This window comes from Hyalella azteca, unplaced genomic scaffold, assembly GCF_000764305.2.
Source record: "Hyalella azteca isolate HAZT.00-mixed unplaced genomic scaffold, Hazt_2.0.2 contig3902, whole genome shotgun sequence".
Taxonomy (NCBI): domain Eukaryota; kingdom Metazoa; phylum Arthropoda; class Malacostraca; order Amphipoda; family Hyalellidae; genus Hyalella; species Hyalella azteca.
The window spans coordinates 336,964-362,149 of record NW_025934131.1 but is presented as its reverse complement, the minus strand read 5'-3'; the positions used below and the strand labels follow the sequence as shown (position 1 = coordinate 362,149).

The 25,186-nt window shown below is 37.7% G+C and overlaps 1 protein-coding gene across 1 annotated transcript in view; it reads left to right on the top strand.

Annotated features, from left to right (window-relative positions):
* LOC108676865 overlaps positions 1–25,186 on the top strand; it is a 96,379-nt gene that overhangs the window by 27,887 nt on the left and 43,306 nt on the right. Inside the window, exons 2-3 of the mRNA XM_047879822.1 lie at positions 8,878–9,308; positions 9,931–10,068. Of these exons, the coding sequence (XP_047735778.1) occupies positions 8,878–9,308; positions 9,931–10,068 (569 nt within the window). The remainder of the gene's footprint in view (positions 1–8,877; positions 9,309–9,930; positions 10,069–25,186) is intronic.

Sequence of the window (25,186 nt, the reverse complement as noted above, 5' to 3'; positions counted from 1 at the left end):
CAATGCCAATCACGTGTTCTCGAAACCAAGCGGTAAATCCAAGCATTCCTCAGCATGCAAAGAGTCTGGAGCCCCAGGCTTCATTGAGTTGCCTGGGTTCACGAGTCGAACGTCACTGCAGCACAGCACACACAGCGATGGATCGTTCCGCTCTCCAGAAGGCAGAAGCGAAGGTGGTTTCCTTGCTTGTTGCATTCCTCGTCATAGCTACCAGCAGAACCATGGCGATCCAAGTATTGGTCTTAGTGCCATGCGCGATAAAAATGTTCCCAATGCGCACACGGCCATCGTAATGGAGCCCGAGTGCGCATTTTCCCGAAAATGCGCGCCAACGATACCCGAAAATTCCAAGCCGTTGACATTTGAATCATCGAATGAAGATAACCATTTTTCACCAGAACTTCTCTCCATGGATACTGAATTTACAAAAATGCTGCTGCAAAACAGTAGCAGTGAAGTGATATCTACTCAAAATGCAAATGATATGAACCATGTCGGTGGAAAATCTGTAATAGACTGTGTAAATTGTTTGGACTCGAACGGCATTTGTCGTTCAATGGGTTCACATTCCCCTTTGCCGCTAATCCTGCTGAGCCAGCACGGTTGTACCGAGGGCGACGTCAAGGGAGTGACAGAAATAATCGAGCTCTCAAGATTGAATTTGTCTCCTGATGGCCTAACTTGGATATCCGATAACAGAATACCCGACAGGTGAGCTTATATTGGGGCAATACCATAAATTTTATTGATAAATAATTGCTTTTTTATCCATGTTCGATTATAATGAAATTTTTTTCTTTTTCCTGTCTGTAACCTTTACACGATTGAAGAGTTTTTAATCATAATATATTATATCGTTCCACCAAATTTTGACGATTGCTACAATAACGGAGTGACCAGAACTGCTCATTTGAATGAAAATAATTACATAATGACGTTAATTTCAAACTGGCATATAATTTTTCCTCACACAAAAAGCCAATTCTAAAAATATGATTCCACTGAAAATACATTTCCGCTGCGCACTGAGTGAAACATTTATGCGCTATGACGACAACCCCTTTCCCGTTACCTGTGTTCTGCTCTTTAGAATTCATTTAATCATAGTACAATGTAAACTGAGCTTAATTTGATAATAAAGCCAAAATAAGTAGCGAACATATTTTAAAGTCTCAAGAGAGTAAAGCATGTGTTTGTCTCGCTGAGAATTGTGTTCCACTTCATTACATTTCCCGTAACTCGGCTACCCTTATGTCTCATTTAGTGCTTTGGCTTCGTTAACAAAATGTTCCCAAATGCTTAGAGCTCAGCTTTTTACGTTTCCTATATTTTTTAAAATTTATGGGTATCAATTTACTAAACTTGTTTATTCATATTTTGAATATAAAGTTATTTTTTTTAATTAAAAGCTGCATGAATTTGAAGAAAAAATTCTCTGAAATTTAGTATAAATTCTCTTTTCTTTGCATTCAAGCCGCGTGTTTTATTATTTTACGGACTGCCAAAATTGTGGAGATTGTAAAGTCACGAGATTAATTTTTTTAGCTCGTAAGTTGACAAGCTAGGGAGGTCTCCCAACAGAGGGCGCTGCAGTGCAAGGCCAGTAATTACTGAGTTAGAAGCGTAAAACCAGTCTGGTCTTGTGTTGGGAAATTACAGAAATGTAGTCCACTTCAACTTACGACCTCATAAAATATACTGAAGAACAACGCGAAGTTTCTTGTAAATTTGCAAATTGCGTTCAAATGCAACGTAATTGGATTTTAAATTATTTCTATTTGTAGGAGACCTTAAAATGTTTGGAATGAAAAATAATTGTCATTTGTAATGCCTAACACAAAAATGAGCACGAATAACGGAACCACGTACTTCTGTGGTGGAATCACAAAACAGAATTGAAAAGTACATCGCATTCCTCAAGGTTTGCTTTAAAATAAAGTGAGAAATTAAGTAATCTAAAATAATTACTTCCCGTTACACCTTCATCGTGAGAACTGTTTGCTTCTGCCGCTGACCAAAAGATAAAGAATTGCTTTCCCCAGCCAAGCTCGTAAAGTACATGAATGAATTGCTGGCAGACGGCTGTGGTTCTGCCACAGGTCGCGTACCTAAGTTTTATTATTAGTTTTATATCTTCAATGTCATTGCTTCTGAATTGTTTCATTAATTGTTACTAAAGATTAATTATACAATATTTTTTGCGAGTTGATTATATTTACTTGGTACATTAATATTCCCATCGCGTACCTAAGTTTTATTATTAGTTTTATACCTTCAAGGTCATTGCTTCTTAATTGTTTTATTAGTTGTTACCAAAGATTAATTATAATATTTTTTACCAGTTTTTTTATTTTACTTGGTACCATCATAATAATTATTCTCAGCTTATTGCTTCGATACGCTTTGAAAGCCTCTTTATTATTTATGAAGGTGAATAATAATAATTGTTTATCTCATTTAGTTGAATGTATGAATAGGGTAACCAAAAAATGTGTTGATTGAAAATAACATAAAATGTGTGACTTATTTTGAAAAATCATGAATGATTCTGTCTACGGGACGATTATGTTTTGTTAAGGTGAGAATTCTTTCATGAAAAAAAAGTAATTTAGTCACTTATTTATTGATGTATCTTCTAAGTGCAAAGTGCAGAAGGACGTCAGGAAATCCTACACAAATACCATTTCATCATCTAATTCTCCGTAGATTGTATTGTCTTGTCACTGTCTGATGTTTGCGCTTGCCTCCTCGCAGTTCTACAGTTGGATCTAGCATTCAAGTGCATTTTATAAAATTCTTAAATTCTCAATAATTTTTTCAGATAAATATTTATGAATAAAATTATTCGAAGCTTCAATTTTGATTATTTTAGTTTATTCAGAGGACTAAGTTTTTTAAAGCGGTTAATTATACTTTTTACTGTATTCATGTTAAATGCTTATGTTGTCTGTCTCATTTTCGATTTTTCTATTATCGCTCAAATGGTTATTACCTTCAAAAGAATGTGTGACAGGTGAGTGTGTGACAGGGTGTGTGACAGCCAAAGAAAGATGGTAATGAAGAATAAAATACTTAAAATTTTCTTGTGGACTAAAAAGTAGAAAATAAATTATGGCTCGCCCCAAAATAACGTATGTCGGGCAGATTTATGATTAAAGCGAAAAGCACACAACACTTAAATTTTGGAAATTTGATGGTGAACGTACAGCCCGACCCACGTTTTTTTGGGGGCCAACCATAATTTATTTTCTACTTTTTAGTCCACAAGAAAAACGTGGTTTTTTAAAAAGTTTTTTTAAGTATTTTATTTTCTACTTTTTAGTCCACAAGAAAAACGATTAAGACTTGATTAAGTATGACTTGACGTACGTATCGATGATACGCAGCGTCAGCGCCTGCTCGTCTATAACGTGAGCGCCCGCACGTCATACTTATATACTATACATATACTTTACTCAATTAAACTAATTTCGGTCTCTAATTACTAGTTTTTATGATTGTATCTGAAATTGTTAGGCGAAAATAGCCTGCATGCCGAATTTCAGATCTCTAGAACAATCAGAAGTGGGCTAATTTTCGTTGTCAATGTTAACAACAAACAAACAAACTAACAAACGCGAAGCTAAGCTAAGAAAAACGTGTTAAAAAATGCTGTTTATCAGCAACGAAGTCTTACAAAATTACATTGGTGAGCGATCTCCAAACCAATATTGTTCTTGCCATTATCTGTTCAACTACGAAGGTTGAACAACGATTTATTAAATCACATTTGTGGTAAATAGAAATTCCAATGTTCTCCCATAAATTGTCGAATTCAGAACATGTATTGAAGGTTGATAAACGAAAACAACCTCTTGAGAGTTGAAATTGATTTACATATGTGCCGATAAATAAGATTAAAATGATCTGAACTTTTTCCTGGAGACATAAAGAACTTTTTTTCCCCCATCAAGGGAAGACTTGGCACGCTCACGGTGATCAATTTTAATTCCAGCGGCATCCTCCAAGCAAAAAACGTTTAAACTTTTTTAGAAAACGAACAAAACGTTTAAGCAATCTACTTTCCGACCACATCCTCTGTCTCCTCTTTGTTTTTTAGGCCAGGCTCGAAAAGGGTTGGTAGGATTCAGCGCTTCAATCATGCCACCTAAATATTTTGATGCATTGAATTAAATGCAGTTATTATTGCCGATTGAGGTATTTTCTAGTAGATGCCACTATCTAGTAGAATCTAGTAGATTTTATGTGTCATGGCGCGGATGGAGAATAATCGTATTTATTGATGTTTTTTAGACGTTAGAGTCAGAAAAAAATGCTCCCTATTTTGTTTGTTCCAAATTGTATCCGCCCATGAAGTGCTCCATAAGAAAAAAATTGCATAAAGCTCAAACTGAGACTTCAATAAACTAGAAATGGAATAAAATACAGCTGTAAATTCCCGTTTTTGATTATTTATTTTATTAAGAGAATTTCTATACACGTCCTTTGATAGTACAACGAATAAAAATTATGTTCGACGTCTCAACCATATGACCGAACACTCGACAAAATCAACGGGCCGCAATGTCCAAATAATGAAACCATTCCGGCACATAGCACTGATACACCATTTTTCCTTGTCAAACTGGGTCAGGATGACGCACTAGCGCAGAAGATGCATCACTATTTGGACAAGTTCTCACTCATTTCACTGTCCTTGTGTGTATGTTCTGATGCCGTCCCCTGCCTGTACGGCTGACCGCGCGATCGTTCTAAGGCTTTTTGTGAATGCAGTCTGCTGGATTATTCCTGAGACTGCGGCTGTGTGCCTAGAATAGCTTTTACTGGACCAGCATCCTAGGGCGAAATTGCCTCCAGTAATCTAATGTAGGTGGGTTGTTGTTGTTGCAGGCATGCTATGGAAATGTCACTGTTTTTTTCACTTGATAACTCAAGCTTACAGCTAATAATTCGCATTACTTGCGTTTATGATCTTATTATTTCAGAGTCTAATTCACGTATTATGATCATCCAGTTCAATGCCAGCCACTCTCTGATATCTTTTTCTGATTTATTGTGCATCTTGATTTTTCATCTGTGTTGTTGTTATCCATAAAGTGTTGAAAATACCAAACTCCCTTCCATGCTCGGCTAAAGTTCAGTTTGTTTGGCTGGAGCTGAAGTAAGAGCGGTCGAACACAAGCGTCTCTTACAACGGTAGGTTTTTGGCATAAAATTATGCATTGGCTGAGAGGATGTATATAGACGCATGTGCGTTGTGTATATTACCTTTGAGAATATATTTCTTAACAGTAAACATTCCCATTTCAGTTTACTTGTCTTTGTATCTCGTTTCATACTACAACTTGTTGAGTCGAAATGTATTTTCCGTCTTGGATACGTGAATTTCTGTAGACTGTACAATAAATCGTATCCCGCATTGAAGAGTTCTCATGGCAACGCTTAATTAAAGTTCTTATAATGCATTTGTTCGTGCCAGAAGCTTGGTATGTTGTTTCCAATTATTGAATGACAATTGATGATACAGACGTATATTCATACAGTTTAAGCTTAGGCAATGATCTAATATTTATGCATGCGATGTAAATTTGCAAACTCCACACACTATAGCAGTATTTCTTATTCATTTCAAGTCCACATTCATGTAGCTTAGTTGAATTTCCCTCTAAAACGTCTATTCAAGCATTTTATGATCAGCAGAAATAGTTCTTGGGAAAAACTTATCGCGATGTCAGATTCTGAGACAGTAGGTATATATAGAATTTCAGCGTCACGTGTACAAGTTCCGTTGGTTCATGCCGTCAATTCTGATCGTCGTTTTAAATCCTTCGCGATACTGCTTAATCTAGCCGATCACATGGGCTTTTTGGAATCCTAGCCACGCAAAACAAGGCACGTGCGTCGCAACAATGTCTGAACTGAAATGGTGCACCACTATATAAAAGAAATGTTCGTCAAATACTGAGCTGGGTCGCCGCGCGATTTTGGTTGAAGCGAAATTTTTAGAAAGCTCCAGCTCATGCCCAGCACAGGCTTTAACATAACATAGTAACATAACATAGTGATGTCGGCGCTGAAGTGTAGGCCTGATGTGTCCTGTCGCCGATTCTTTTCCTTTTCGTGCCTTGTTCATAGAAGATCTAAAATCGTGTCATTTGACCGGATCTTTTCATGACTGACGATAGTTTGAAGTAGCTACTAGACTTCCACAGGGTTCGATAAGGTTCGCAAAGTACATTGAATATTACGCAAAATTCGAGTTCAACAGGCCAACGACCGATGCGAAAAATACGAACTTTGGCCTGTAAAAAGAAATTGTGTTGCTATTGTTCCATACCAAAACATAGCCTGATTCAACAGCTCGCTAATTTGAGATCGAAAAGCCTGTTAATTCCGGACCACGCTATACATCGAACAGCATCGTCCATCTACGGCCCGGCCTTCAATTCTTCATCTCCCGACCTGAGATGTCAGACCATAAATTCTTGACGCAGCAGCTCGATACGCCAAACGTTATCTTGGCTTCAGTTACAGGAATGGTCACGATTATCGAACTCGTGGAATCATTATTATCATTATTAAGACTCACCATCAAGTCATCTGAGAATTATCACTTCCATTCGTCTTTAAAGGATTTTTAAACGTCTAGCGGCGTAATTATCTTCAGAACATTTTATAATAAATAGCCCAGTTGATCATTTGAAATCAATGGCCCTCAAACATAAAAAAGTATATTCAGAGTAGGGTTTTTTTTAATTATTCTGTTGGTTAGCTATATCAAAAGTCCCGTCCCCGAACTACTGCATAAAAAAACACTCAAACTAAATTTCAATGAAAATTACGTCACTGAGCCTCAAATTTTCAAAGGAAAGGACGTGATCCAGTTCTGGCAACGGATGTCCCTTCTCCTGAATTATTGCTGCAGGATATCCGTCTTCGTTATGATCTATGCACTGCCTGTCACCGCGATGTCTTCAGTTTCTGTTCATGGCAAAGAAAGAGATGGTCCCTTACGCCATTAGAAAGCCTTCTTGCCTCGTTGCTGGATTATTTACGAGTCGTTCCCGGGAGTGTTCATCTTGCTGTCTTGAAATTTTAAATTTTGATGGGAAAATTATAAGAAAAAATCACACCTCTGAAATTTCAGTAAAATAATTATGCCATAAATTGAATTCTTATTCCCATAATAATAAGGCTGTATTGATTTTTTAATAGACCTAACGTCGTCAACAATATTAATATTTTATCATTAGCAATCGACTCCTTAAATAAGTCTTGTTTCATTCAATATTTTCTAATCATTCCCTCTTCCCATAAAGTAGCTGCACAATTCGCATTTCACCTTCAGTAATTATTTAAGTCACCCAGCCTACAGCACACATCATGTACGCCACCCAGCCTACAACACACATCATGTACGCCATCCAGCCTACAGCAAACATCATGTACGCCACCCAGCCTACAGCAAACATCATTTACGCCACCCAGCCTACAGCACACATCATGTACGCCACCCAGTCTACAGCACACATCATGTACGTCACCCAGCCTACAGCAAACATCATGTACGCCACTCAGCCTGCAGCACACATCATGTACGCCACTCAGCCTACAACACACATCATGTACGCCACCCAGCCTACATCACACATCATGTACGCCACTCAGCCTACAGCACACATCATGTACGCCACCCAGCCTACAGCACACATCATGTACGCCTCCCAGCCTACAGCACACATCATGTACGTCACCCAGCCTACAGCACACATCATGTACGTCACCCAGCCTACAGCACACATCATGTACGCCACCCAGCCTACAGCACACATCATGTACGCCACCCAGCCTACAGCACACATCATGTACGCCACATAGCCTACATCACACATCATGTACGCCACCAGCCTACAGCTCACATCATGTACGCCACCCAGCCTACAGCACTCATCATTTGTCCGGGGCTCTCGAGTGCACCGCCAGTCATTAGTTGAGCGCTGTCCGGGGCTCTCGAGTGCACCGCCAGTCATTAGTTGAGCGCTGTCTTGGGCTCTCGAGTGCACCACCAGTCATTAGTTGAGCGCTGTCCAGGGCTCTCGAGTGCACCGCCAGTTGTTTTAACAATCTACACCGAATAATGTTCAGAGATACCTTTTCCATACATTTTGGAATATTTGACGATAATATTTCACATGGATTGCAATAGTGATAAATTGAGTACCAAAAAGTAATTTTTTTCGTGTACCGCTTGTGTTGACATTGTATCATTCTGAAATTTGCTACCAAGTGTGAATAAACGCTCAGAAATTTATAATTATGTCGACTTTTGCCCTCGAAATATGGAAATAAGTATTTTTATCCAAAACTTTTTCGTTTACGGTACAAAATGCGATATTTGGATACACGTTTAGCCCCTAAGTTCTCTTCCCGCCATGGGGTTTATAGCTAAAACACTGGCAAAATTTAAACGGTGAGTTGGTCGCAAATTTGGAAGACTTAACAGAAAATTTTTCAGTTAATTTTTGAAAAAATTTCAGTTAAATTTTTAAGTCGGTTGTATTATAGTATTCAATGCACGACAATTGAGAGCTGAAAGATAGGGGAGCGTACATTTATTCAACATAATTTCGTTTTCTTACCTCTACTTTCTCATTAAATTTTATCCAACCTCCGAACTAAACAGAGTAAAATTTTTCAATAATTTTCAGTTTACTTGTTAAAACGATAATTTTCGTTCACAAGGGAAGCGCGATTAATACGCCAGATTCCTATTTACTTACAGAAATTATATTTTGGCTTTCCACTACCGGTATCTCTTACGCGTTTCCCTAATATTTATAAAACCACTATTCTCACTTTTTCTGTTCATTTTTCCAGCTCTCTTCCACCGTGGATGAGATCAGCCACACATTCAAGAAATTCAAGTTTACGAGTTGGTAGTCCAGCGGCACCCGGCATCTGCTCTCAGACTGACTCCAACACAGGCCTACGGCCGGGCACTTCGGTTGCCAGTTCTCACCAGAAACCTAATCAGGCAACCGCCACCAGACGCTCAGGCCTCACGGCACTTGAACTGCTGCTATTTCCCAAGAAGAAAACCTCTCAAGTTCCCATGAGAAGACAACTTTCTAGGCGAGTTCCCCGAAAAGATTCACAGAGAAACCCATGGTTATCTCAAAATGTGTCTATCATATCTGCGCATCCTGAGCTGTCGATCCAATCGAGTGTTGACACGCAGACTTTTCTCCCCTGCCATGAAACACAGGCAGTTGACCGTAGAGAATCTGAAGAGAATTATGGGGCATCAGGTAAGCTCAAGTTTCGACTCTTGACCGGTTGTGGCTATCAATATAATGCTTGCTGGACGATATAAAATTAAATATTACGCCTGTTTTTCCGTGTGTCATTCATTAATATCGATTTGTATTTTTATTTCTTCAGCACTTGTAATCATTTTTGAAGTAAATATATTTAATTTGTTCACAATATTCACAATCTTTCCATTTTCACTGTTAATAACAACAAGAAAGTTGAAGGTAGTAGGGAAATACTTTGTTGTCTATGAACCACCGCTGGAAAACTAAAATAATCCTTGCACTTCTACTTTAATTTGGCCCATCTCATGTCACGATTTAAAATTTCATTTGAAAAGTTCTCATTTCAAGCCGCTTCATTATCAAATTATTATGATTTAATCTTGCATTATCTTAACAAGATGTTTCGCCCGTCCCATGTAGGTTTGACATTTTTCCAATTTCCCTGAACATTGTGACGTATTATCGTGCCTAAAGATATTCCTAAAGCTATTTCTGCAGTTGGGGAGATGAAACTACTCAATGATTGAAAATAAAAATTGCGGTCACGATAATAAAAAAACGGGTGAATTGTAAAACTCCCCAAATAAGTGTTTATTTTTTTATCTCTCACCAGCAGTTCGGTTGCCTTCTGTAACCCCAAGTTCGAGGCCGATAGAGCGCAACCCGCTGCGCCGCGTGTCGCGGTTGCTCACTGCCGCCGGTCCCGCCCTCGTCAGGAAAGTCTCAAGACTTGGTTCCTCTCATGCGACTGGTGAGTACCTTGCGACGTATTGGTGTGGGGCTTTTAATTCTACATCAATGTCTACAATAACGATGCTTGCACAAATAACCTCAAGGCAGCTACGAATTTAATTTGCTAGGCATTTGAAAACTGTGATGCAAGCGAAGCTGGCATCATTTAACTTTTCTTTCGGTATCATTCAACATTTCCATTGGTATTATTCAACATTTCGTTTATATCAACTTTAAATTTTACGGTCGACATTGCTGGAACCTTAGTTTTGGGTATTACCAAATTTAAAATAAAAATGTGTCGCTGAAGCTGATTTGTCGTGCTCCTTTGTTTGTGAATCGAAAATTCAAAGCACGAAAGGAAATTAATTTCACCATCCGTGTACAGATTCTGTACAAAGCTCCGTCGCAGATAAATTAAAACCTGATTTCATAAAACAGGTATTGCTAATGCAGGTTCAGCATATTTTGTTCTTTTTAATTTTTATCTTCAGGCTTTTGAGTTTAACCCGTTTGTCGGAGAGAGGTATATTATGCATGCATGAATTGTCAGTATTACGTTGACACACATGAGGGTTACTCGGTTCTAATTAGCTTCCCTAACCTTCTTTTGTTTCTACAGTTGACGACGGAGGTAAGATCTACTTGCCAGGTATAGTCATATATCGAGTGATGGTTCCTGCTCCAGTAATTTATTCCACTTTCATCTAATTATTCTTACCGATTATTCTAACACGTCTATAATTCCTGCTAACTAATCTGCACCCTGGTAAACTTTTGGCCCACAAAATTTTCAAAAAATTATACCTAGATCTTATCCTATTTATGGATAAGTGTTTTCCTCCTATTTATATCTCAATCCTGACTGTATAATTCAGTATTCTTTTAAGAGGAGTTTTACGAGCACTAACACCACAAGTTCTATTGCTTCATACATGCACTGAGCTCTTCGCACCGTAATAAAATGCATCGCTAAATGGACAATTTGCATTTTCGGTCCTGATATGCATTTTTCCGCCATATTCGTGAATTTATTGACTAAAATTTGCTTTCATGGTGTTATTTTTTTCAATGGTTTGAACCGTTTATCTCATTTGGAAAGCGCCCTCATGACACTTGCCACCAAGCTCTGCGCTCACGTAGTCGTCGTCACCTTGAAACTGTGAGCTTAGCGCTCACCTTGTCCATAATCGTCGTTATTGTATTTAAAAGAATTGTAATAAATAACGTTTTAAAATATTTTATCATTGCAATTACATTAGCAATTAGAGCATTTGAACGATATTTTTCATAGCTAGAACAAAATATTTCTAAGAACCGATGTAAAGAATATAATAACTAGGTATGAATGTATGATTATCTAATCTAATTTCATTAACAAATAGTTTATTGCAGTTTTTCGTGAGCAACTAAGTATTTGATGGCAATTTTTAAGCATCTAATTCAATCACAACACGATAGAAACGACGGAAATAACCTGAACGAAATAAAACAAAGTGCACATAATATATTGCGCGTGAATGTATCAATCTATCGTAGCTTCCGCTCAAGGGTATGTTTTCTAAATTTATTTCAAAGAAAACTCTGCCACACGAAGTATATCATCCGCCTTAACTCTACGGACTTGACTCCCAGTATTTAATTTACTCTGTCCCTATAAACATAATTAACAATTGATGTTGGGTGGCTCAGAGAATGATGGAAGTGGCTTATCTAAACTCCGGTTACCATAATAAACATTATTATCTACACTGTTATCCAGTTTTTTCATCACTTAAAACATCACTTGTTATTTATTGTGCTTCTAGTTAATAGCTTAGTCAATTGTCAATTTTAATGTCACTCAACAAAATAATTGTCACGCTGAAGGAAGTTTCAATTGATTCTGAAGAATACTATAACATATGAAATTTAAAGCATGTTTATCCTGCTACGTTCCATACATTGACTGCACACGACCGTTCTCTCATATCATTTCTAATTTTATGTATTTATTCGATGTACATTATAAATAGTCACCTTTACTCGTCCTGCGAGAGTATATACAGCATTAAATATGCATCACTTGAAGCTGACATGGCATCCACGGGTATTTTGAAAAGTCAAATGGAAAAAATTCAGTTATTGTTTACAAAGTATAAATATGTTGCTCAACGGCAAGTAAGATTAGGTGATTTGAATGAAGGATTTAAATAACAAAGAGTTATTTTCTTTCTTTAAACACGAGTTCTCCTTGAAGATCTTAGCCGCGTTCACACAATTAGGTAAACAAGCGTCATATTTTTGATGTTCCTTGCCTGCAATGAAGCTCAAACAAGCACTAATTTCATTATGTGAACGGGTAAATAGTTTGGCATCCTGGCATCCCATCACTTTTGGGACGAGTGCAATATTAGCGTTTACAAGCGTTCATTATCGAATGCAATATTTCAATTATTGCTCTCGAATAAATTATCTGTTGGCGTATTTTTTTGAATCACTATAATATTCACTAATGTTGAATTTAAAAGAAAATTTAGCCTCGATAATAAATTCACAAAAGGCCTATAAGGTCATAAATATTTTGAGGTCCCGGTACCAGGTGAAGAGTCCAAACTTTAAAGGGGATGTCACACGTCTGGCAGGACGCGCGAACAGGTATGTCGTTTGCAACACGTTCGTCGGCTCAGTGCTGCCTCGGTCGTTGGATAGAGAGGATGTGACTTCTTTGCTGCTCAGCTATTCTCACTGGCTACGCAAAAACTGGCCAATTCCCATAATAGTGATAATTGCTGCGATTTTTCAGCTCTAAACTTTTTTCTGCGGTTATATTTTCTTGATGGATATATAAATGAGTGGCTGATCGTTCCAAAACAATGATTAATTAACTATGGTGACTTTAACAATGCCGTTTTTATATTATTTTTTAACCCAAGTCAATGCCGTTCTAACAGTTCCAGTTTAGTCTTTTTAGTGCCAGCGAATGTCGTTACAATTTTCTACCTTTCTATAATTATTGATTTCTAAAACTATAATATTTTTTGACAATCTTGTTGACGGAAACAAACCTCGTGTGTGCCATCAAAGCTAGAAAAATCAATGGGTAGTATTGTCTAAATAATGACTCACTTTTTTACCAATGCACCAGCAATTAGCAGGCGTAGCACTATTACGCCCCTTGGCCGGGCAAAAATGGGTAATGAATACCCACAAAAAAATATATAAGGCTGAAGTGTATAGGTATTTTGAACATATCTCGCTCATTCTGTGAGTGTATGGTGAACTTACTTGCATTAACCCGCATCTGAATCGCTAGATTTTGTGATTGTAATTTTAACTCTTACTTACTCATCCGATCTAACACTCGTTTTACTCATCGTATCTCGGCATCAAAAAAATTTGCTTGCTTTTTTTCTTGCTTTTGCTAGGAAAATATATTTTTATTTACGTAGCTCTTTGCATTTTCAAATGGTCTATAACCCAAATTTTCCACTTTATTTTCTCATTAGCATATCGTTCGTTAGTTACATTATGGCTTCAATAAACTTAATTTTTCACTTTTTAATTTGTGTTGAGGGCCAGCGTGTTCGAAAATGAACTTCCCTGGCATTAGAATTTACGTTTTATAAAGCATCAAAGTATCTAGATGAATATATTTAGTTCATGACTTTTCACAGGCTTTCCGATAGGTTTCCAAATCATTGCGGATTAATTCAGTGAATGATAAATCCAAGTGTAGGATTTGGATCCGCCAAATGATTTAGTTCCTAAATCCTGCCGAGTTCTTGTGAAACGTGATCGCGCTGAAACATTAGAGGCGACATCTCTAATGAAACGTTATTGGCCCGCGCTGAGCTCTGAAATGTTCCAGTATCAGCGGCGAACTTCTGACTTGATTAACTCTACTCGGATCCTGTTCAGCCTCCGGATATTATTGAAATTAAATTTTCACATCTAATTTCTTTAATTAAGAAATTAATTTAAAAAGTTTTTCAACTTTAATTAAGAAATTTAATGAAGAGAGTTTATTCAAAATTTCAACATTACTAGACCTAGGAACCTGTTCTCTAGGATCGTAGTGAACACTTGTAATTAGGACATTATATCAATTCTATTTACACGTGCGTTTCTTTAGTTGCACTTTATTTCAATATGTCTCATAAATGTCGTCTCGTAAAATCCTTTTATTGTATTCTACAGTTTTATTACCAATTATTATACCAATTATTATCCTTTTATAATTCCGTCAAATATTTTGGACTACGTAATATTTCAAAATTAATATCGTACATCAGTTTTTTTTCCTTTTTAGTGCTTTATTATCAAATTATTTACCCGCATTAATGCATAATTCATAGAAACTCCTGTTAAATATTCATAATGTGAAGGTTTCCGTGGATTATTATATATATTAGCTCTGCCTCTTCAAGTAAAATTTTACACATCGTAATATTCGCGTTTTTTCCTATAAAATTAATATATTAATATAATAATATTATAGTGTTATTAGTATCGGTCTAGCCTAAATAACTCATCGAGATGGCTACGGCGAGGACCAATTAGGAGCTTCTTTGGCTTCAGATCGCGAAGATAAAATGTACAGTCTAGAATATTTTACAGTTTATAATTTATAATGTTATTATACAGTTCTAACGATTATATTCTATTTTATATTCTACATTTTTTAACGCCCTGCCGTATTCAGCTTATTTGAAATGCGGCAACACTCGAAAAATTATAAAACTAGTTCACATCTAGAGTCCACTTTCAGCCCACTTTCGTAAAATCGACTGAATCAGACTCAAAAATAGAGACACTCTCGGTCAACTGAATCAAGCTAAATTCTAGTTTATTCAAATAAAATATCCTTTCGCTTAAAACACATTAGGATTTTTTCGTTTGGCGTCCACATTTAGGCAATATTGAGCAAGTTCATAATTCTATCAGACGATTCCACGGCTTCTCCATTCATTTTTATATCCAAACCTCGTCCTCTCATGTTCACCATCAAACTTCATTGGGAGAACAATTCAATCAAATTCAAAGCATCATCAAACTTATGTCACCAGGGAAACTCTTTAGATGTCTAATCTTCACTCTATCTCTGAGAATAGCTCATGCATAAAAGTAATGCAATCTTTCCAAGGAAATTTATTTTTCCTTCTTTGTTAAGATTGCAAGGTAGTAATGGAATATTATATTAATTTTATCTTAATTGAATTTAAAATGTGAAATAAGTCCAACCCAATGGAAGCCTAGCTAACATGTGAGGAATTTTTACTGCTGACAGCGAGCAGAGCCACAGTGCGCACTTTAACTTGCGCATCATATGATCACTCAGATAAATGAGCGAGACTTTTTCCTAATATCGATCCATTTTTGTCTTTGTGTGAGTCATCCAGACCCAGTTTTGCTCGGAAAAATGGCATATCAGTTTTATATTTCATATTTTTCTTTTGGATGATATGAACCACTCATTTTTCTGATACATAGAATAGGACTATGGGGATTCCAATAATAATCCTGAATAAGAAATAATATCGTGTACAGAGTAAATTACCCATGTGGGTGTGCGGTACATTTGGCTGCGTTATAAGATGAAGTGCTGCTAATATAAATCCCGAATAAGGATTAATATCGTATACAGAGTACATTACCCATTTGGGTGTGCAGCTATTATAGAATGAAGTGCTGCTATTATAAAACCTGTACTAGGATTAATATCGCGTACAGTGCACATAACCTAAATTGATATGCATTTTGTGCTGCCCATATAACCACGATACATACACTCATAAAATAAATTGGTGATTATATCTAAATAGTGAAAGACTTTCTGCACGTAGCACTGATACGCCCTTTCACCTTTCCAAACCGCCAGGATGACCCATATAAGAGCAAACGGTACATCACTATTTGGACAAAGTCTCATTTATGTTTCTGAGTGTAGGAAGAAGGGGAGGCTGCAGGTGTGGAGGCTAAATAATGAATCAGAGCAAGAGGAGGACGCGGATGCTGCATTAATCAGTATGATGGACACCATCTTCCCCGTCGCGATTATGAGAAGCAAGATCCGTGAGCTCGTTACTGACATTAATCATCGTAGGATGCAAATGGCAGCGACACTTCGATTGTCATTCGTAGTGCTGGTCCTTAAGGGAATGGAACTCAGCCATTAATTATTTGAGTAGAACTCGGCCAGTAATCACTATCATTAAATTGAATATGTCATGTTGTCCAGACTCACTTTTTAACCACAACACGACCAATTAAAGAGCGAACGGAGCAATGATTTGCCCATTTGTCAGGCTTACCTGGATGCAGGATTGCCCGCGCGTAGGCAAAACGTGCATCACTATTTTGACAGTCTTTCATATTTCGTTGAATGTTAATGAGGCTTCGATGTCACTCCTGGGGGACTACGTCTTTCGATCCATCACCGGATTCGATTTCCATTTGGCAATTCACGTCAGTGCGATTGCGTTGTGCTCTTGCTGTCCTTTGCAGCCTGTCTCTAAAATAAGAATAAATAAATCCCGGATATTTGCAAAGCCTGAAGCACGGAAAGCTGTAAGTCAATTGGAAAGATTGTTACGAAAAATGATAATTACTGATTGCTTTAAAATTGATGATGTTCCCTAGCATCACTGCGATTTTACTGTCGGTGGGTTCCTTTGTCAATTGCATTTCAATATTTATGGGTCATTTTTAGTTAGTAGAAAACACATACTGATATCGCCTGTACCTTGCATTTTTCAATCCTCAACTACTTACATCGGCATCGTAATGAAGTCATAGATAAAACAATACCGTATGAAACGCAAATGAGATATCTGATCCCCTGTGTTGCAGGGAGGCTCCATTACTCTGTATGATAAATGACGACCTTTCGGTAAGCGTTGAGTCCCCAGACGCCATAATGCTTGGCGCTCGTACGTGCTCCAACGCTCAGTAATTCTTCTTGCCCACTTAACCCACCTCTCCACTTTGTTTAGCCGCGCACAAGGCATAGTTAAACTCACCTTTTTTCGCATTAACAATATTCTATGTCACTATTTGCTTACGGAAGCCTAAAGCACCATTCACCGGAGACGCCGATTGATCTAGCGATTCTCATCCGTTCGCGAGTGCATCTATAGCATAAGATCGGCGCAGACTAAAAAATATTTGATTGTATTTTTATCAGCACTTATCTTCAGCCTTACTCGAAGGCACTAACATTTTATTCAGTACCGTGGCATAGATCTTAAATAGTTCCGCGGGCTTGCTGATGCAGAAGAAAGATCTCCTGGTACCATTGTGCTCCTGAAAGCAAGCGATATCGGACCGTATTGAGCCCTGAGCTTTGCCCACCGGCTCCCGGTTCCACTTTTAGATTTTTTCTAGACTTTTGATTGATTTTTCTAGACTTTTTCATGTTGCCTCCAAAGATGGCTAAGATTTACACAATGTTCATAATATTAACTAGAATGGCTGTTCTGACTAGAAACTAATCGATTTTAACGGCGCAGAGACCAACGCCGAGTTTTTTTTGTCTCAATAAACAAACCGTATTTTGCCTAATAAATAAACCCCCTCACGAAACTGATCAATAAGCTATTCCTGGCGTGCTCGATAAGTAACAATGCACCAATAATGACCAGACGATACTTTCTCCTACCGCGATCGGGATCAATGAACTATTTCTGACGAGCGATATTGGGTGACCAGCGCTGCAGTAATGACCATATTAGGTGGCAGTGCATACGCGACAGGATCTCTTGTCGGCTGCAATATAATAAATAATAAGCATGCAATATAATTATGCCTTTGCTATCCTTATGTTATATGAAAAAATACTATATCTTTCATCATCATTTATTGAAGGATTCTCTATAGGTGACAGTTTCTACGTCCGTTATTACAGTTATTATAAGATTTGATTTTCCCATCGTTCGGATATTTGATGTTCCTCAGGAGCCACTTATCTAACAAATAAACGATACAAATATTCCAATTATAAATCGCCTTTTCGGTTACCCTAAAATCCTGTAGTGAATTGAGGTAAATAAATGTTGCTAAATTGTTAGAATAAATCTTGTAAAATTAATTCCAGCAGGCATTAACTTTCATCAAAAAACTGACTTTTTGTCGGTAAATTCTACTTAATATGCGAGTTGATAAAATTTATAGGAATAACCAATTGATTTGCATCCCTTATAAATCCACGAAAAGCATCGCAAGGTGTCTTAGCTTCTCAGTTGTCGTGTCGAAAAAATAAAGAATAAATATTATTTTCATGTTTGTGCAGGTTCAGGATCTTGTTATTCGTAAAATAAATACATGCCCTTCCTCTCCAGAGTTGAGGACTTCAAAGATGTCTTCTCTGCCGCATGCATTTCACTAAGATTCGCAACGAGCTTAGGTGCCGGATAAAGAAGCTTTGCTATGTCTTTAGAGCGACTAGCAAAGACATTATTCCATCATTTATATCTAGGACAATAGTATTTCCTGACCTTCAAAGGAATTATATATTTTATACGAAAAAAACGTTACAAAATCTTTTGAGACAAATACCACGCATTTAAAATTGAGTTTCATAAGCATACCTTGCGTATGTATATCAAGCTTTAGAATATTTGTGACGACAAGCAACAGCACAGTATTGTACGAGTATATCACGTGAACATCTGACATAGAATCAATAACTCCTTGATGTGAAGGGATATTCAAATAAAAATTTTCCCATAGCGTTCTGGGTGAACTTTCTTTTAAGAACGTTGGGACAAACTCAGAAACCAAACCATTTCATTTGTGCTACCTAGCTATGTTATTCAAAATCTTATTCATATCATAAGCGTATAAGAATTTCAGTTAAATTTTTACATCTAGCAGCAGCACAATATAATTTGTGTTACCTATGTTATTCGGAATCTTATTCATGTCATAAGCGTGAAAGAATTTCAGTTAAATTTTTACATCTAGCAGCAGCACAATATAATTTGTGTTACCTATGTTATTCGGAATCTTATTCATGTCATAATCGTAAAAGAATTTCAGTTAAATGACGCAGCAGCACCAGCTCGGGATGCAGCAGCGCTCGTATTTCGTTAGGATTTAGGGGGCATTAACACTGATTATGGAAGCTTGAGAGCTAAGCGTTGTAAGGTGTAGCCCAGACTGCTTCTGAATGCTTCAAGACCTGAGAACTCGTGTGCTACGTTACGCTTAATTGGACGTGCGTTTCTGGCCTTCGCTGGGGCTTTCGCTCACTGCGCTGCCATGACAGATGCGCTGCATGCTGGGCAAGCGCGGTGTCTGAGCATGAACCTCGAGTCTGAACATTTATCAAAAATTTATAAAAATAAAAGCAAATGGAGAGTTTATAATATGAAGTATTTGTCTAACCTTACTGGCCAATAGGATATTATGATAATAAATTACGAAGATGATTGAGCTTCGTAACATTAAGCTTTAAATTTCGAAAATAATGCTTGAAATTTTATGCTTAATTTCTTGTATGAATAGAAAATATGTTTCTCGTAGTGAGTTTTCTGTATCTTGACTTCTTAACATTTGTGCGAGGCTTAAAAAGTGGTGCCATTAATTTCTATCAACGACTAACATTTTATTTAACAAAATTCATTAATAAATCAATATGATCCATTATTGCCAGTTACTGGAAAACACGATGATATTTGATGAACAAACGGCAATCATCTTTGAGCGTCCCATTCTGTTAAAGCCCCTCCGCAACTGACGGCAGATCCAAGAAACGAGACTCGTAGTAATCGCTGGCCATGAGAGGCCTGTCGGAGGGGCTAGATCTCGGCGCGGAGCTTCTTTCACAGGATTATTTGGAATGGAATCAGTCACTTGATCAGTTGGGATGAGATCAGTCACTTCATCGTCAGTTGGGATGAGATCAGTCACTTGATCAGTTGGGATGAGATCAGGCTCTGTGCCATCAGTTATTTGAGATCATTCACTGCTTCGTCAGTTGGGATGAGAACAGTCACTACATCATCAGTAGGGATCAGTCACTGTGCCATCAGTTAAGATGATATCAGTCACTGTGCCATCAGTTAAGATGATATCAGTCACTGTACAGTCAGTTAGGATGAGATCAATCACTGCACCGTCCGTTGGAATGAGATTATTCAATACACCATCAGTTAGGATGACACCAGTTGTCAGTTTTGAGTACGCCACTTCTCCCTTTCGATCAAACACTTCTCCCATTCGATCATCCCATAAATTTTTTTAAACTCTTCCGCAAAAAATTTTCGCAGACTTGTTCAATTACCAACACATATGAATACCAGTAAGAATGACTGACGAGACTGAAGAAAAAACAGTCACGTCAAAATATTTACCATTTTGTGTTTCCTCTTCTTCGAAGTTTAGTTTCTTCTCGTCAATTTGATCGAATTCTTTGCATGGGTTTCCCTTCGATTGCAGGACGTTATAAACATTTTCTTCTCGGTTTTGTTCTTTTCGAAAGTGAATTTGTGTTTAACTTCTGAAGATAACAGAGAAAAGCGCTCGTTTTGCTTCGTGAACTGAAAACACCGGCGAATTTTCGTGGTGGTTATTAGCCGCGAATTAATGATAGAATTATTCATGATGGTGATGTGTCAATTCAGATCTGTTTTTGAATTGAATGCAGGATTGTAAAATAATTATAATGACATTGGATGTGAATATTTCTATTAAATTCACATCATATATTGATTGCAATCACTTAAAATCAATTAACTATAAGAAATTTTTCGTTCAAAACAGAGAACGAAAAGAATTTTTGAAGTCGCCGAAGTTCTTTTTTCATTTCCTGGCATGAGGTTCCGCACACCCCGCGTCATTCCCCATCCGAATTGACGGGGAAGTCTTCCATGTGAACTTCAATCTCAAAACAAATCGAACTCCTGAACGCTAGTCTTTTGTATAATATGGCAACGAGTTACATTTGATGCGGCACTGAAAAAAAAAATATCACCAGTTAAGGTGATTTCTACTGGATTTTCGATTGAACGCCTCAACTCTAACCCTGGAAGTGCGGGAGCTGTCCCAATCTCCCACCCGGGGCCGGTGGTGCGTGCGCGAAGATGTGGAATCTGAAGTTGCGTCGTACTCAGCTGAGGAAAATCAAGAGGGTTGTTCTGGTCCGCAGTTCTCGGGAACTTCAGTCGAGCTCGATGAGTTTGGATGCAAAGAAGAAGCGAAGATGCAACGCGTCATCGAATCGGACAACACACAATTGTGCACCAGCTATGGAACTCGGAAGGATATCCAGCTCGATACGATATCGGTATCTCACGAGATCAAATTTAGCACAGCTCGAATACAAAATGTCGGCAATGAATCTACGAATTTGTCAGTGAGTCATAAGGAAATTAATATTTTTGAATATGGACATGTAAAAGACGCAGAGATTCCACTTTCTGTAGCATCTATGAACAAAGAGTTCAGTCTGGCCGACGAGTGGAGAACGGTCTGGCCTCCTGACGTTGACCAGCGCTGGTACGAGACCGAGACAGATCATGTCCGTCAGGAAAGAGTTTCGATAGTTAAGAATGCACATAGGGTAGAAAAATTAGAAACTGAAATAAATGAAAGCCAAATTTATCTTGTTCAGATGGGACACAATTCTACGGAACTGTCTGCAGACATTTGTAAAAATTCTTCACCCATTTTTCATAATACCGTAAACGAGCAGTTCTTTCAATTGCCTTATCATCAGCTTAGAAAAAGAATTGGTTCCTTGGATTCGGTTGAGAATATAAAAGATTCCCGGACATCATCTATTTTTCCATGTTTATTCTCAAAGAGAAGAAGTGATGAACATCGCAAATGTTTTAGCGGCAATGTATACTTCGGACCTAATACTAACACCCAAGCGGAAGGGTTGAACATTAACCGTGATAACTCATCTTGTGACACATACCCTTTTCATGATAGAAATGTCCCTGCGCCCCAAGTAGAACATGAATCAATGGACAAACCCAGTCATGCCCCGTGGCCACCACCTGTCCCGACTGTTCTTTCACAAGCGACATCGGCTTCATCAGATATTGGCGCGACTGCGGCGATTGGCCACTGCATGAGATCGACTGAAACTCTAAGATCTGCCACGTCTTCACCTCAAGGTTTTCGATTCAGACATCCTTCAGAAGACCAAACTTTAGACAGCCAGCGGTTAGGGTCGAGAGTAGGTTCTCCTGAGCCCCGAGGTCGTGATAACTGCCACGGCTCGCAGGAAGGGTCCTTCAGGATCGGTCTACGGCCCCAGTTGTCGAAGGACGATCAAGAGGCGACGGACATTCAAGCCCACGACCCTCCTCATTTGAAGGAGATCCCCATCACCCAGTACCTCATAAAACGCATCCGCAGATTATCTTTTTTCCACAAGAAAAAAGGTGAGAAATTTTCATTTAATTGTTCCGTTACTTTAGAGAGTTGAGACGTAACCTCCGGCTTGGCTATCTATAATTATCGTATTTGAGGCTAAATTTATGACTGAGAAATTTCCAGGTTTCATATTTTAGCTGCAATGATTTACCAACTGGCTATCGATAAATTTGATTTGAAATATATTTTTCAACTCACCGAATATTGTACAAATAAAAATTTTAGTCAACATTTTTTCATTTCTTAACTTTAAGCTTTTTTATTGATCGCAAAGTTGAGGGAGGAAAGCATTACCTGTTGCCTACATAATACCGGGAAGATGAATCACAACTCACTTAGCTTATCCGTTGTTCAAACTGATATTTCTCCCCGCCTATCAACTTTTTATCCCTAAAACGCTTCCCATTGTCGTGGAGCGCTCATCCTCTCCTTCAGTATAGGCATTTATTCAAGCAAGTGCTCACAAAATTTCTGGTAAGTGTGTTAAACGCTGTTATGCAACCGTAACATATGTGGCTGGCTTAGCTAGGTAAGGCAGAGCTAAGGCATGTCGGTAGAGGCTGTAAAAGCGCCAGATGCGCTCAGCAGAAGTGCCTGAGCCCACCATAAACTGCAGTCTCTTACAAGGCGCCTGGGCGCCTCACGGTGCTTCTAACGAGCGACTGCTGTGTATGGCCATCACTTCGTACTCTATTTGATCGCTCACTATTTGTGTCTCAGAAAATAAGTGTGTTACTAAATTGTTCGGTAGATTTTTGCTGAATTTTTTAAACTGGCGACTTAACGTGCAAGATTTGATCGTTTTCCCTCGCGATAGTGTCGAAGAATTGAGTGGCTTGCAGTAGATCTTGTTTATCGAGTTAACGTAAAACAACTATTCGCTGTTAATATTATTAACGAAAATTAATCTCAGGCAACCCGTTACAGAAATATTTGCATTATGTGTCGTTCATTCCCGTTTATGGCATGAATTGTCATTTTAAAACAAAATGTTTGGTAAAAACGATTTAAACTTTCCTAAACCTTGGAATGAAGTTTGACTGAGACTGCGTATAATCTATAGGTAATATTTATTCAGTATTCACTGGGCTTCGAAAAAGTATTAACCATTTGAAAGATTTTCTTCCGTAAATCTTGTGCTCTCTTATTCTACTTCTCGCTTTTTTCAATTTTACATTTCAGAATATTTCCCACCCTGCGTATATTTACAGTCTCACTGGATCTGACGAGTTCCCGAATTTGAACCCAACCTTAAATTTTAATCTCGGAACATCTTTTGGGTTTCGTTGATTTCTTTCGTCAAACAGAAGCTGAGAATTTATCTCGATTAAATTGGATAGTTCAACAAGCCAGGCGTATAATTCACTAATTCCTTTAAAGCCTTCTCGTGCTGAAGCTAAAAGAAAGATAAACGATCGATAAGTTTTTGGCTGCAGTGCAGTGCACAGATGTCTACAATTTTTCAAGGCAAACTCGCGAAGGTTGAACTTTTCCTCGACATGGCCAGTACTTTTCCCATTTTTCACGCCTTGGTAAAGGTAGGCGCCAAATATGAGATAGTCTGACATGACCGACATCTAAATAGAATTTTTTGCAACTGAATTTCTAATAATAAATTCTGTTTAACATTAAATGACTGTGCGAGCCTTTGGGGCAAAAGTTATTTGTCTTCAAATGGAAAGCTTTTGATGAATTGGAGAGTAAACAGCAAGTAAATCAGGTTAAATGGAATGATTTTTTATATTGATTCAATAAAATTTTGATTTAATTGTTAAGAATATAAACGCATATGCGATCATTTATATAATATAAACTGATAGAAATTTTATATAATATAATATAAAAGTGATAGAAAAGGGAAATCTGGAAAATCATCCAGCATTGCTTTCTCAGCCACGTGTCGCAAGCGCCTTGCGACTATCAATTATAAATCATAAATAATGGGAAATATAACCCTGCTTTTGGCGCTCAGTCGTAAACAGTCGTAACGAGTCATAACGACTGACAGCGACAACAATAACGCGACAAACGCTGACCTCATAACAAAAGGTTATTGTCTCTGCAACGGCATCAATTTTCTTCCTCGTTTTCAACAAAAATATGAGGCAATATCAGAACTTTGGTGAAAATTATCTGCTAAATTCCGGAGCTTGTTTTATTTGATTTACTTTTAGATAAATGAGTGAGTCGGTAGGACTCATTGCGTGAGACCTGCAAATTAATTTACTGACCCACATTTGTACATGGATTTCTCCTTTTGTGGGTCAAGTCTGAACCATTGATATGTGCTAAAACATTTTATGCGAATTATTTTCTAGACCAATAATGGACTCGCTGGTGCGTCATTCTGACTCACTCGTTCCTCTGAGTGTCACTGAAAGTATTGAAAATTTTTTTTATATATCCGAAAATACGATGTTTACAAGCAGAACTTTGTCACTATTTTAATCTTTATTAACATTTCAATCATTATCGCCGTGTAAGGCTGTTAGCTGCTCAAGAAACTCGTGGAAAAGCTGAGGTGAATATAAATCGATGATACACAAGTTTCTAATTAAATTTTCCAAGACCTGTCGAGCTCTAAAGCCGCTGAATGTTATCTGGTATGAACATTCAATGCCTGTTATAATATATTTCATTTATTTAGATTTAATAAGCGATATATTCATCGTCCCTTCTTGCTCATTGTCCGTTCTTGCTTTTTGTGTGTCGAAAATAACAAATGAAAAAATGAAAGAGAAATGAAACCGAAGAAGATTTCCTTGCATTTT